The 15,728-nt window shown below is 38.6% G+C and overlaps 2 protein-coding genes across 7 annotated transcripts in view; both read right to left on the bottom strand.

Moving 5' to 3' along the window:
* Positions 1–15,728, bottom strand: part of TCAIM (T cell activation inhibitor, mitochondrial) — a 61,295-nt gene that overhangs the window by 13,963 nt on the left and 31,604 nt on the right. For all 6 annotated transcript variants that reach the window (XM_053599211.1, XM_053599214.1, XM_053599212.1 and 3 more), the window contains exon 6: positions 2,112–2,234. In XM_053599211.1, coding sequence (XP_053455186.1) covers positions 2,112–2,234 — 123 coding nt within the window. The remainder of the gene's footprint in view (positions 1–2,111; positions 2,235–15,728) is intronic.
* LOC128591602 (translationally-controlled tumor protein-like) lies at positions 2,312–4,134 on the bottom strand. The gene is made up of 2 exons (XM_053599216.1): positions 3,364–4,134; positions 2,312–3,065 (listed from the first exon to the last, which is right to left on the bottom strand). Exon 1 carries the CDS (start codon positions 4,046–4,048, stop codon positions 3,539–3,541), a length of 510 nt encoding a protein of 169 aa, XP_053455191.1. The 5' UTR covers positions 4,049–4,134; the 3' UTR covers positions 2,312–3,065; positions 3,364–3,538.

The following is a 15,728-nucleotide window of genomic DNA, read 5'->3' as shown; positions in this document are numbered from 1 at the left end:
AAGGCATTAATTTTTGATTATTTGACATTTAAAAATTTTAAGTGATAGTTACTAGATGTTGTTTTCATTAATAAGTGGTCTTTCCTATAGGTTGTTTAGAATGAAAAATAATGTCATTATCACAATGTTTCTATTTGTTGGTGTGTTGGTCAATTTTCCAGTAAACGGACCAGCTCTCATGTCCATGGTCCTCAGATGTTCTGGTCTCAGAATCCCTTTCTACTGGATTAAATGAAAAAATGAGAAAAAATGAGAGCCCCCCCCCAAGAGCTTTTGCTTATGTGGGTTACCCCCCCCCCCAAGAGCTTTTGCTTATGTGGGTTACATCTATTGATATTTCCCAGAGTATAAATTTAAGATGAGAAATTTCTCCATAAGATTGTAAAATACTACTGAATTCCTTTAACTTTTTTTTTGCAGTTTTTGGCTGGGGCTGGGTTTGAACCTGCCACCTCTGGCATATGGGACTGGTGCCTTACTCCTTTGAGCCACAGGCACTGCCCAGAATTCCTTTAACATTTAAGAAATCCTTTCTTTTTCCTAATCCCAGTCTGCTTTGACAGAACTTTTAAAATTTATACTAGAAAAGTTATTTTCCTGCACATGAACTTGCTAATTTCAAAACCTTCTAAAAATAATCCTACTATTTTGTTTTTAGTTAGAAAAGTTTATGTTATTAAACTGTGGAACTGGAAGAAGCCCCAATAGTCAAAGCTTTATGTAAAAACTACTGATGTCATTGTAAAAAAACAGCTATCAACATAAACTGAAACATTCCACACAATGCAAGTCTAAAGGCTTTGCTTTGAAATATGAATTATCTTATAAAATGATTATTTGAATATATAAGAACAGTACTGTAAATACTATCTATACTCTGTAAGTACGGGGAAAAAGGTGCTGTTATGGTATCCAAACAGTCATTTGGTTCAAATGAGAAAAAAGTCCTGATTATGAGTGTTGAAAACAACAAGATAGACTATAGCAAAAATAAACAGAAATGTTTAAGCATGAGACCAACTGATAATTTTTCAGTTTTAAAAACATGGAGTACAATGACTGAATCACCTGACCACCTCATTTCCCCTTCCTTACATTTTTAAGAGCTGTTAAATCTATTTTCATAATAAATTTCAGTAGGTATGTAAGCATAATTTCCAAGTTTATAAAAACTTATCTAAAAAGTTGTGCTATGTAACATAGAACTAAGAATATAAGAACTATTTTCTCTCTCCCCTCTTCTTTCTAAATTCAAATATCAATCTTACATGATGAGGCATAATTTTTTATATACATGTATTATGTGTATATGAAAAAGGCTATTTTTCTGGGCGGCGCCTGTGGCTCAGTGAGCAGGGCGCCGGCCCCATATACTGAGGGTGGCGGGTTCAAATCCAGCCCGGGCCAAACTGCAACAAAAAAATAGCCAGGCGTTGTGGCAGGCGCCTGTAGTCCCAGCTGCTCGGGAGGCTGAGGCAGAATCGCCTAAGCCCAGGAGTTGGAGGTTACTGTGAGCTGTGTGATGCCACGGCACTCTACCAAGGGCAATAAAGTAAAACTCTGTCTCTACAAAAAAAAAAAGACAGAGCCTCAAGCTGTCACCCTGGGTAGAGTGCTGTGGCATCATAGCTCACAGCAACCTCCAACTCCTGGGCTGAAGCGATTCTCCTGCCTCTGCCTCCTAAGTAGCTGGGACTACAGGCGCCCGCCACAACACCCAGCTATTTTTACTTATTTTTTTTGGTTGCAGCTGTCGTTGTTTGGTGGGCCTGGGCTGGATTTGAACACACCAGCTCAGGTGTATGTGGCTGGTGCCTTAGCCGCTTGAACCACAGGTGCAGAGCCAGAAAAGGATATTTTTCTTACAAACTCATTGTGTAAGAAATGTTCAACTATTATGCCAAAAATGTCAGCACTTAAAGTTTACTTCAATATTTGACAGGAAATTCAAAATTTTCTTACACAAATGAACATTTGATTATGTTCATAAAAAGACTGAAGAATATTTAGTTATCAGAATAATTAAAGATGCAAATATCTAGCTGTTGGAAGTTTTCCTAGTAATTGAGTCATGCTTACTTTAATCTTTATATTAGGTTCTTTTTTATTACCTGATATCTGAGAGTTGCAACTGATGAGACAATTCATCTTTTAAACGATCAAGTTCTTTTCTAAGTGGCAAACTATTTTTCAACTTTTTAACGGCACTTTTCCCATTGTTATCTAACCAGGATCTAGAAAAAAAAAACAGAGATACAGATACACTTTGCAATACTCACCATAAAGTACACCATAAAGTAAACATTTCTACTATTAAAAGACACATACCTTAAAGCAGCGCCAAAGTTTAAAACTTAATTTTCAATCAAAGCTTTTTTTCTATCAAGTCTATTCTTTTAGGGAAATACCTACTTCTCAAATAGACTGCTTACAGCCAGCATGTGTCAAATCATATTCGAGTTATGACAACTTCCTTTGCATATTATAAAATTAAATTTTAATTACATCAAACCTGTCACTAGATTTCTAGAGATGGAATAATCAAAAAAATTACAGGTATTTACAAACCTTCCACTTATGTTTTTTACTACTTTCAGTAACCTACACTAGAGCTTATTTTATGCCAATAATATACATATAAGGGTAGAACTCATAATAATAGATCAGTAAGCAAACAATGTTATGGTAGATTCAGTAAGACATAAAAATCAAACTCAAAAACCATGGAACTGGTAACAATTAAGAGGCAATGCATCCTTGTGAGGGAAACTGAAAAGATTATTTATTATTTTTTTTTTCCCAACTGAATTAGTCTCTTTTTATTCTCTTGGTAATTTCTTCCACAGTCACTACTTCCGTTGTAGGTGTTGAAATGTGTTAAGGCTCCACTTCAAGTGTTGGCCTGCTATGAGCACGGTCTCTTCCTTTACTGTAACTCAGAATTAAAACTTTTGGTTTCTTTACATACCAGTCTCAGGAGTGGCTTCCACTGTAGAATTTATCTGATGACAGTCTTATGCTTTCTAGTAGTGGCCTACAACCAGTCTCTAGCTTCTGCAGGAACACTATAGGATGGATTTAGTTTAAAAGTGTATTAAACTAAAAGGCATTCTCGCGAATGAGTTTAAATGCATTTTATTTTATTTTATTTATTTTTTTTTTTGTAGAGACAGAGTCTCACTGTACCGCCCTCGGTAGAGTGCCATGGCGTCATATGGCTCACAGCAACCTTTATTTTATTTTATTTTTTTTTTTGGTTTTTGGCCGGGGCTGGGTTTGAACCCGCCACTTCCGGCATATGGGACCGGCGCCCTACCCCTTGAGCCACAGGCACCGCCCGCATTTTATTTTTAAACAATCTACATGACATGTTTTTCCTTAAAAACAATGCCTCCACTCCAAATAAATCACAGTCAAAATAAATGAAGAGCTCAAGATGACATCAGTCCTGTTTGTCTTAAGTCCTGGTGTTGTGTGGATGACAAGCAGCAGCCAGTTATGGTGACAGGTGATAGATCCAAAGTAATCGCCAAATTTGTTAACATTTTTCCATTTCTAAACCATCCTTAAAGAAAATCATATCTGGGGTCACACCATCCTCATGGTAGTCCAGGAGAGCAACCATGCCATCTGGATTTATGTTTTCACTAATGAAGAACTGGTAGTTTTTGAAATTAGCCAGGACGTGCTTGATTTGTTCTGCAGCCCCTGTCATAAAAGGTTTTACTCTTTCCGGTCTCTGTTCTTCAAGTCTGCCTTTGATTGACTTCATGTAATCTTTGATGTACTTCTTGTAGGCTTCTTTTGTGAAGCTGGTTTCCTGCAAGTGATGGTTCATGACAATATCAACACCAGTGATAACTGCGCTTTCACCCTCGGGTCCTTCAGCGGAAGCATTTCCACCAATGAGTGAGTCATCAATGTTACCCTCTGTCCTACTGACCATCTTCCCCTCCACCTTCAAGCATAGGCTGTCCAAGATCTCTCGGATCTTGTAAATGTTGGAGAACATCTCATCGTGGCTGATGAGGTCCCGGTAGATAATCATGATGGCGGCTGAAGGGAGACGGCAGTGGCACTAGCTTTGCAGGAGCCTGGAGCTCGAAGTGATTTCTCCTTTTACTTTAATCTTGGATATTAACACACTCGGCTCTTTTTATTTTTGAGACAGAGTCTCACTATGTAGCCCTTGGTAGAGTGCCTTGGCGTCACAGCTCATAGCAAACTCAAACACTTGGGCTTATGGTGATTCTCTTGCCTCAGCCTCCCAAGTAGCTGGACTACAGTAGGTGGCCACCACAACTCCCAGCTATTTTTTTGTTGTAGTTGTGCTGTTTGGCAGGCTGGGTGGGGCTTGAACTTGCCAGTCCCGGAATATATAACTGGGTGCTCTAGCGGCTGAGCCAATATGCTTAGCTCTTGATGTTTATTCCAAGTCTCTCCACTGGTCAGACTTTACTAATCTAGTCTTTTTGTCATGAAGTCTCCAAAAACACCTGCTCCTTCCAGATGGGTCTCATCACTATTATGCTGGGGCTCATTTACAACTCCATTTCTTTCCAACCAACCAATACCCAGTTGAATCTCAGTCTTAGCAAAAAGATGTTCTCTAATCCTCTATTTCTTAGAATGTTTACCTGTATAGTCTTAAAAGAAAGATAATTAAAATTGCCTTTTTTTTTTGTAGAGATAGAGTTTCACTTTATTGCCCTCGGTAGAGTGCTATAACACGGTTTACAGCAACCTCCAACTCCTGGGCTTAGGCGATTCTCTTGCCTCAGCCTCCAGAGTAGCTGGGACTACAGGCGCCCACCACAATACCTGCCTATTTTTTTGTTGCAGTTTGGCCGGGGCCAGGTTTGAACCCACCACCCTCCATATATGGGGCAGGTGCCCTGCCCACTGAGCCATTGGTGCCGCCCAATAAAAATGCTTTAAGGATTAGGAGAGGATAACATTCAGGCAAGACCTGAAAATCAGCTCATATGGCCTTCCAGAAAACAGGACTGCCCCCTGGAAATCACTTTTTACTTGGTGTTATGATCATCATGACACAGGGGTGCTGGGTGCTTGTTACTTCTCAGGGTCTCTGGCTCCTCAAGGGAAGTCTGGAGAATTGAGTGACTGGGTGGAATTCTGGGAGGCTGAAGAGCTGTGGCAGGACTGTGTGGGGTAGCATGACAAGGTGACTCAGGGCTTAGGGGAACATCTCAGAGTCTAAGAGTAGTGTTAGTGGTGGTGGGTAGGCCTTAGGCATAGCTGTGCAAGAGACAAAGTTTAGAGGATCAGGGGGCAAATGATCACAAGAGTGAACAAAGATATGTCACACAGATCCACATCACCAGGACACCTGACAAACCCCTGTGGAATATATCAGTGATGGTCACAAAATACAGCACTGTTGCAGAAGAGTTCATGTATCTATTCCAAAAATACTTGCCAAAGTCTTCCAAAAAAGAAAGAAAAAAGGTTTCTCAATAGTTACTTTAAATGTTTTAGAAGTTGTGATCTATTCTAAGGCATTTAAGAAATTACCAAGTTTAGACTACTGGAACCACCAAATCATTATGCATTTGTTCCGGAATGCCTTGCCTGATACTGCACTGCATTGGGATCATAAGTAAGAAAAAGTCCCTGTTGTAAAGAAAGATAAATTTAATATGAAATACAGAGATAGGCAATTAGAATAAAATGTAAGCACTACTATGAGAAGAGAGAAAGACGTAATTAATTTTGCTTTGACAGTCTGGTAGAACAGGTAATACACACATGTGATTTGGAACCTGAGAGATGTATCAGAGCTTTCTAGGTAGGTGAGAGGGAAGGGCATGCCAACCATACTAGTCCACGAGGATCTATAAGATGAAGCAATATGTCTCAATCATGATGCACGAGGATGTATAAGATGGAGCAATATGTCCAGATCCTATGATGCCCTGACAAAGGGAGAGCATGAGAAGAGTCTGGAAGGGGGTCAGACCATAAAGGGTCTTGCACGTGGGGAAAAGAAATTGCGATCTTATCCTCGAGGTCAGCATTTCTCAACCTGTGGGTTGTGACCCACAGGAACTGTATTAAAGGGCTGTAGCATTATGAAGATTGAGAACCATTGCTCTAGGTAAAAGTGTTCAACATTTTTTGATTCACTAACTTTGCATAGCAATTAATAATCACTATTATACCCCTTTTAAGATTATTGGTAAGAATTTTGTCACTTCTGCATGGTGATAAATAATTGAAAATATCTTAATTTATATCACTGTTATTAGATACTGCATTACAATCTTCCAACCTTTCCTTAATTATTAAGTAATACATGTTATTCAATTTACTTTAAATCAGTAAGAGAAAGCATGATTCAGTGACACACGAATTATCAAATGACATACTGTATTTGGTCTGGGCACCAAATATAATATAGATTGAAATAAAGGGGATTTCAAAGAGTTCATGGAAATTGCATATTATTTTAAAAGTATAAATGAATTTCAATATTTCTTAGCACCAAAATAAACTGTTCCTAACTTGTTATAACATATCTGAATAGGATCTAGTTTGAGGCACTAAGAAGGGTAAGATACCAGTTGGAAAAAAGCCTCTATCAGATCAACATGAATTCTGCTAAAATTGAAGCAAGAACAAACATCAGATTTATGGTGAAGCTCGGTGAAATTACTGATGCTTTATGAAAAAATTATGGAGAAAAGCCACAAATAAATCATCAGTTTACAAATGGATAACCCAGTTTAAGAAGAAACGAGGCGATGTTGAACATGACCAGTGTAGCGGCAGATCAGCCACATCAGTTTAAGAGGAAAAAATTAATCTTGTTTGTGCCCTAATTGAGAAGGACTCACATCCAACAGCAGAAACAACACCCAAGATTATGGACATCTCAACTGGTTCTGTTTACCCAATTCTGATGGAGAAAAAAAGTTCAGCAAACTTTCCACTTAGGTGCCAAAACCACTGTGCCCAGATCAGCTATAGACAAGAGCAGAGCTTTCAGAGAAATTTTAAACAAGCAGTATCAAGGTCCTGAAGCATTTCTTTGAAGAACTGTTAACAGGAGATGAAATGTGGCTTTCTGAGCAGGATCCTGAAGACAAAGCACAATCAAAGGAATGGCTACAAGAGGTGCAAGTGATCCAGTCAAAGCAAAAGAAAAGGACAACCGTTTTTAGGAGATTCCTGGGGGACCAAACAACTATAAAACCTGCTTATTATAAGTGTTTTGAGAATGGTAAGCCAAGGCTTTAGTAGAAAAATGCCCAAGAAAGTTTCACCATTCTCCCACACAAAAATGCTCCTGTTCATTCCTCTCATCAAACATATACAATTTTATGAAAGATTCAATGAGAAATCAGTAGGCATGCACTTTACAGTCTGGTTTGGCTCCTGACTTCTTTCTGTTTCTTGATCTAAAAAAATCTTTAAAGGTCACCTATTTTTATTCAGTTAATAATGCAAAAAGTCATGGATTGGCATGGTTAAATTCTGAGGACCATCAGTACTTTACAGATAGACTAAATAGCTGGTATCACTGTTTACAAAAGTATCTTGAACTTGATGGAATTTATGTTGAGAAATGAAGTTTATATATATAAAGAGACACAGTCTCACTTTATTGCTCTCAGTAGAGTGCCATGGCGTCACAGCTCACAGCAACCTCCAACTCCTGGGCTTAGTTGATTCTCTTGCCTCAGCCTCCCGAGTAGCTGGGACTACAGGCGCCCTCCACAACACCTGGCTATTTTTTTGTTGCAGTTTGGCGGGGGTTGGGTTCGAACCTGCCACCCTCGGTATATGGGGCTGGGGCCCTACCCACTGAGCCACAGGTGCTGCCCATAAAGTTTATATTTTTATCTCTCTCTCTCTTTTTTTTTTTGCAGTTTTTGGCTGGGGCCAGGTTTGAACCCGCCACCTCCAGTATATGGAGCTGGTGCCCTAATCCTTTGAGCCATAGGTGCTGCCCTATATTTTTATCCCTTAATTCCATTTTCCACAAACTTTTGAAGTCCCCTTGCATAATCTTATGATTGTACGTTGATGACTTCATTTTTTGAATTCTGACCTTTAGTGTATTCGTATCAACCAGTCTAGTCTAATAATTTTTGCATTTTATTTCTAAACACTAAGATAAAAATGAAGGTTCTTATCATGGTTTTTCATAGTCATAGATATAAAGATACATTTTTCCTAGCTCTGTCTACTGAGATGATTAGTAGCAATCCAGAGCATGTAGTACTTAGTGGTTGATAGGTCCTACAATTACAAAGAACAGAGCTTCTTGGCAAAATGGCTGGATCAAACTTTGGGGCAAGGACAGCCCAGATGAGTCTGGATCATCTTGATGAACCAGAGAGTAAAGAAGTACTGAAGAAATGACAGGGACACAGAAGCAAGCTTGAAAACATGATGATATTAGGAAATCAACATTAGGCAACTGTTAGAGTAGTATGTGAATCTGGCAAGAATCATCAATAAATTTTAGAACCAGGGAATACATTTTTAGTGAGTGAATGAATATTTATATAGCTCTAAATATCTCTGTAACCACAGGACCACTCCAAACTGGGCCTATTCTATTGGTGACAAAATGTCGTCGCCTTTTAGATATAACAGAGTCATGTAGCTGGGGCATGTGCCATAGAATAAGGTTTGACCTCTAACAACACCTAGAACCAACGATTTCTCTCCTCAGAACCAAGACTGGGACATGACCAGAACTTGAATGCCAGAGCTCTTTCAGAAGCAAAGGGTTTACTGGCTCAAAAGATCAGGGTCTAAAATCCACCTCAACTACCCCACTTTCTATAAATGGTCAAAGCTCTCCAGTCAGACCCTGACAAGTTAACATTCCTAAATCCTTTCTCTTGCCCTCTGCAACCATAAATTTACCCTAGTCCCCAAATCAGGGAGACAGATCTGACCCCACTCCTGTTTCCTTGCTGGCTGGTTTTGCAATAAAGTCTTTTTTTCCCCCAAAGGCCAGTTATGCACACTGGGCACTGAGCTCATTTGCTTGATAATATCTCCTCCAAAGAAACAAATTAAAGGAAAAAAATATAACTTTATTGTAGAAGAAACTGGGAGACATTATATGAATCAAATGATTCAAGTTAATACCTATCAGTAATAAGATAAATCAACATCATGTGGCTCCTGCATAATCCACTGAAAACACTACATCACTTCTGAGGTATTCCTGCTAATGAATAACCTGACTCATTTAACAATGAGGAAACACCAGATAAAATCAAACTGAGGGACATTCTACAGAATAATTTGCTTGTACTCATCAAGGTACCAAAAGACAAGAAAAAACTGAGAACTTTTCCATGGTAAAGACTAAAGGGCCATGACAACTGCATGTGGCTCAAGATCTGAAGTTTTCTTTTCTTAATAAAGGGCAGTGCTCAGAAAATGAGGGAAACTGAATAAGATCTAGAAATTAGCTGATAATCATATTGTTATTAAATGTTAATTTCCTGATTTTTACAATTATCTTTTTTTTTTTTAGAGACAGAGTCTCACTTTATGGCCCTTGGTAGAGTGTCGTGGCCTCACACAGCTCACAGCAACCTCCAACTCCTGGGCTTAAGCGATTCTCTTGCCTCAGCCTCCCGAGTAGCTGGGACTACAGGCGCCCGCCACAACGCCCAGCTATTTTTTGGTTGCAGTTTGGCTGGGGCCGGGTTTGAACCTGCCACCCTCGGTATATGGGGCCGGCGCTTTACGGACTGAGCCACAGGCGCCACCCACAATTATCTTATATGAAAGAATGTGTTTGTAGCTTAGAAAATACGACCCAACTATTTAGGGGTAAAGGGAGATTGTGGTTAAAATTTACTCAAAAGGTTCAGGGAAAATACGTATGCATACATAATTTATGTATAAAAATTTATGTATAGAGAGAATAAGATAGCAAATGTGATAAAGGTTAACATTTGGGGCATTTGCCTGGAAGGTGTATGGGAGTTCTTTGTATTATTATTCTTGCAAATTTTCTTGAGTCTGAAACTATGTCAAAATAGAAATAAAAAATAAGTAAAAAGGAAAGAATTTAAGTGTCTGGCTACTGTTTGCAAGTATTTATCTAGAAAAAAATGAAATAAAATAACTGTAGAGAGTTCTTTTTTCTTCAATATATGATAAATCAAACTGGGAAAAAAATCAACAGAAGAATTTTCTTCCTAGTATGGTGCTCATGTACAAGAGATATCATCCCATGTTTAAGAATTTTGACTAGGGCTGGGCGCAGTGGCTCATACCTGTAATCCTAGCACTAGCACTCTGAGAGGCCGAGGTGGGTGGATTGCCTGAGCTCACCGGTTTGAGACCAGCCTAAGCAAGAGCAAGACCCCGTCTCTAAAAATAGCTGGGCGTTGTGGCCAGTGCCTGTAGTTCCAGCTACCTGGGAGGCTGAGGCAAGAGAATCACTTGAGCCCAAGAGTTTGAGGTTTCTGTGAGCTGTGATGCCATGGCACTCTACTGAGGGCAACACAGTGAGACGCGGTCTCAAAAAAAAGAATTTTGATGAAATAACGCACCTAACAAGTCAGGTGAAAGTCATCATGAGAAACATTTTCAGTCACTTTTTATGCTCATTAATTTTTTCATTATTAGTAGTTCTTATATTTCTTTAAAACAATTTTAATAAGTACATGGATCAATTCTTGGGGAAAAAGACTTAACAAAAGGATCTACAGAAAAATGGGAATCTCATTTTTTTGGCTCATACCCATCAGGCCATTTTTCTATTCTCCAGGCTTCCTATAAACATCACGAGATACTTGACATCCTTGTAATTCATTTTCTACTCATATTAGATAGAGTTGGTTTTTTTTGCAGGCAACCAAGAACCCTGAGTATAAAATTCTCTTGGATTTTCTTGGTGACAGTCATAATTGTGCAAGTGCATTTCTGCCTTTCCACATATCCCATTTCAGTTTCTTTCTTTCTTTCTTTTTTTTTTTTTTTTTGAGACAGAGTCTCACCATGTCACCCTCAGTAGAGTGCCATAGCGTCACAGCTCATAGCAACCTCAAACTTGGGCCCAAGCAATTCTCTTGTCTCGGCTTACCAAGTAGCTGGGACTACAGGCGCCCACCACAACACCCAGCTATTTTTCTGTTGCAGTTGTCATTGTTGCTTAGCTGGCCCAGGCTGGGTTTAAACCTGCCAGCCTTAGTGTATGTGGCTGGCGCAGAGCCTATTTCAGTTTCTTATTACATTGGCTGGACCTCATAGGACAAATAAATTATAGAGTTGATATTAGGCATCTAGTTGGCTTGTTTTTCCATAGTTCTAATCCTGTTTGCTTTCTATGTTTCAAAAATTCCTAAAAGTTGTCTGTTACTGGAATTCCCTTGTTTTCCTTTACCAACCTCCATGAAATTTCATAAATGAATCCCTGAGAATTTGCAGGCTACCCACTGAGAAATACTTCTCTGGACAATGTGAACTATTAAGAAGAATGATGTGATAAAATCTTTCTGTAAAACTGAGAGTGCAGGTTAGAGGGAATATAGAATACAGGTTGTAGGGAAGAGACTCTTGTAGAAAGATCCTTTAGGAAGTTACTCCAGTAGTCTAGGGGGAAAAATGTGGCAATGCAGAGTCCTACTAAGCAACTTTGAATGATCTTTCCCCCCACTAAATAAAAATTATGAAAACAAACTGTAAGCCAAGAGCTGTGTGTACTTTAAAACCTTTCTGGACTGATTTACCCTAACTGGCCTTAGTGCTTCTACAATATCCCTTTTGAACCAATCACAGTTTATTTATATAACAATTTCTTTGTACATGTCTTATTTCCCCCTTATCCTATTACCTTCATGAGGGAAAGAGAAGTCTTTTATTATCTCATGTTTGAATGCCATTACAGTGAGATCAATAGACAACATGCAATTTATTATGTAAATTAAAGTACTAGAGTACTCACATATATGAGAGTGTGTGTGAGAAACTAAACAAAAATATTTTGAGAAATAATACTTATTACCAGAACTGCATTCATAATGTATAATTTTTTTTTTTTTTTAAAGAACAAAGCAAAGTAAAACAACTTTGCTGGTCCTAAATCACTAAATTGTGCATTATGACCTGTAATTTGAAAAACATTGACTTGGCCTGTAAACAAGGGGAAGAATATTTAAATACATGATGTGAGTTAAATCATCACTATCAAATTCCCAAGTAGTTGTATGGAAATGGTTCCAATGTTGTAGAACATGGTATTTCATGCACACAAAGATTGATTCAGAACTTAAGACACTGAAAGTTAAATTCAACTACTTGAGCTAACATCAAATAGAAAAAATGGACCTCTGTCCTTTATTGGTATCTAAGTAGTTAACAGAATAGTATTTCAATAGCTTTCTATGGTTCAATGACATGTCTTTTTTTCAGTGGGATAGATACTTCACATGAGATTATATTACTTAAATATAAATGGGTCCTGTTGGCTCCTTCCAAACATAAGTTACATAATTAAAATATATTTTTAAAATTTGATAATCAAAGAATACATGAAAAAATATGGAAATACTGAAATCTACAACAAAGAACATCATTTCCTAACTTTTTTCAGATTGGAAAATTCCTTATATAATCGTATATAATTTCAAAAGCTTCTCAGGTATTAAAAACTTATTTTTATCAATTTTATATAATATATAATAGAGTGATTTTGAAGTGGGCTAAAACACAATTTGCTGAGAAATACAAAATTACATAGTATGTCCTAAAATGTAGATTAAAATGTAATTATTGAATGTAACATGAAAATAAGATTAAATAGAACTTAAATGACCTGATAATTCTTGCATTTAATGTATTTAAAAAACATAACTGATTTATTTTCATAATTTTTTTTTTTAATTTAAAAATGCTTTGGACAGCTGGTTCAGCACCTGTAGCACAGTTGTTACGGCGCTGGCCACATGCACTGAGGCTGGCAGGTTCGAAACAGGCCTGGTTCAGCTAAACAAAGACAATTGCAACAAAAAAATAGCCGGGTGTTGTGGCGGGCGCCTGAGGTCCTAGCTACTTGGGAGGCTGAGAAAGGAGAATCACCTAAGCCAAGGAGTTGGAGGCTGCTGTGAGTTATGACGCCACAGCACTATACCAAGGGTGACAAAGTGAGACTGTGTCTTAAAAAAAAAAAAATTAAAAACTTAAACTGTACATAACCAAAATGACTGTGATGGCTAAAAGGTTTTAGTCAAATTATAGGGCACCCTAAATCTCAGGCAGTCACTTGCTTCAAAAGCTCTTAAATAGTTGACTCAAAATGACTAAAAAAAGCTCTTAACTAGTTCAACAAGTTAACTAGTTGTAAAATAGAGAATTAAAAAAATCAATCATAACTGAAATGAGAACGTGATATAGATACCATGTTGGCCTCTATGATATAAGCTTCTGGAACCCTTTCTGAGAACACTAACATGAACTCTCAGCAGAGGCTCCTTCTTTTTTTTTTTTTGAGAGAGTCTCACTATGTCCTCCTGGGTAGAGTGCTGTGGCGTCACAGCTCACAGAAACCTCAAACTCTTGGGCTTAAGTGATTCTACTGCCTCAGCCTCCCAGGTAGCTGGGACTACAGGCACCCGTCACAATGCCCAGCTATTTTTGGTTGCAGTTCTCATTGTTGTTTTAGCAGGCCTGGGCCAGGCTCAAACCTGCCAGCTTCGGTGTATGTAGCCAGCACCCTACTCACTGAGCTATAGGATGCCAAGCCAGCAGAGGCTCCTTCAAATAGGGCAATATCTCTGCTTGGGATCAGCACAGCTGTCCTAACTCCACACGGTCTACACAGCAATCAGTATAGGTGTCACAGCTCCACGTAGTCCACACAGCAATTCACTTTAAGGGCCCACAGGGGAGTACTCCCTTTCTTGCCTTAGTTCAGTGCAGTGCTGTCCTCACTCATCCCACGCAGCCTGGCCTGTCTGTTCTAAAATTAAACATTACTAAGCTAAACTCAAACTCCCTGACGTATCATCGTAAGTCACTAAGACACCAATGTTTAAGAAATATAATCTAAGGTCCCCCAAATTTAAGCATAAAAACTATCTAATACTATGTCATTATTAATTTCATTTTATGAAACTAAGATAAGGAAGATACTATCTTCCTAATAATGGTTTACTTTAATGTCTGTAAAGGTAAATAGCTACTGACAACTCGATTGGATAGTAATAGTCAGAAACCTAATTAGAAAGTTAGGTTTCGGGCGGCGCCTGTGGCTCAGTGAGCAGGGCACCGGCCCCATATGCTGAGGGTGGCGGGTTCAAACCCAGCCCCGGCCAAACTACAACAAAAAAATAGCCGGGCGTTGTGGCAGGCGCCTGTAGTCCCAGCTGCTTGGGAGGCTGAGGCAAGAGAATCGCGTAAGCCCAAGAGTTGGAGGTTGCTGTGAGCCGTGTGACGCCACGGCACTCTACCCGAGGGTGGTACAGTGAGACTCTGTCTCTACAAAAAAAAAAAAAAAAGAAAGTTAGGTTTCTACTGACTTTGATTTCTGAAACAGTGGTCTATTTAAGTTACATTGCTATCCTCTTTAAGGATAGATAACAAGTGAAAATGACATTTTCTGAGCTTGTCCTGATAACTGTAAAAATGAGAGCCTGAATTTAGAACAAAATATACCTAGGAGGAAATTGAGAATTCATAGAAACACAACTTATCTACACACAGAAAATTTCCTTAAGACAGTGTGCCTCCTGCTAAAAATATCAGACATTTTTAAATAAACACCAATGAAATTAACAGAGGTGCTATAAGAAAAAATGGCCCAGGGGGTGGCGCCTGTGGCTCAAAGGAGTAGGGCACCAGCCCCATATACCAGAGGTGGCGGGTTCAAAACCCGGCCTCGGCCAAAAACTGCAAAAAAAAAAAAGAAAAAATGGCCCTTTACATTCATTGCTAAGTCACTTCTATTACTACCATTTGTATTACGCTACTTCACATTTCCACATAAATGCTAAGTTCACTTATATGTAGCCTTCAGCATATCACAATCACATGTACTGGAAAATACTAGATGGGTTCTATGAATCTGTGAAGTAGATTAGTGGACATAAAAATGATTAAAACATGTTCTCTACTCCTAAGAACCTGCTATCTAGTATAATGTAATATAATAAAGTTTATTTTTATTAAAGACTGAGGAATTTTTTTAGATGAACTACATACAAATAAATTATAAATAATTCAGCTTAGATAAAGAATCCAGTAGAATACCACTTTTCTTGTTGAAATGACCTTTTATACTTTCAAGCTATTTTCATTACTTTGCCAGTTGGCTAACTCTTAGTTCTTGGTCTTTGGGCCAATCTTTTCATGATGGCTGCACATTTAGTTCCAGAAAAAAAGTGTGCTCTGCAAAATACTCGACTGAACCCACACACCAACTGCTTCTCCGAAATTCTTTAATACATTATTCTTTTTTATTTTTGTTTTCTTTGTTCTTTTCTTTTTAAAGACAGAGTTTCTGGCTCGGCACCCATAGCTCAGTGGCTAGGGTTCTGGCCACATACACTAGGGCTGGCAGGTTTGAACCCAGCCCGGGCCTGCTAAAACAACCATGACAACTGCAACAACAACAAAAAATAGCCAGGCATTGTGGTGGGCGCCTATAGTCCCAGCTACTTGGGAGGCTAAGACAAGAGAATCGCTTAAGTCCAAGAGTTTGAGGTTGTTGTGAGCTGTGATGCCATGGC

Source organism: Nycticebus coucang, chromosome 8 (assembly GCF_027406575.1).
Source record: "Nycticebus coucang isolate mNycCou1 chromosome 8, mNycCou1.pri, whole genome shotgun sequence".
NCBI lineage: Eukaryota > Metazoa > Chordata > Mammalia > Primates > Lorisidae > Nycticebus > Nycticebus coucang.
This window is presented reverse-complemented; position numbering and strand designations above follow the sequence as displayed.

Coding starts and splice junctions, on each gene's coding strand:
- LOC128591602 (XM_053599216.1), bottom strand. CDS start 4,048: ATGATTATCTACCGGGACCTCATCAGCCACGATGAGATGTTCTCCAAC.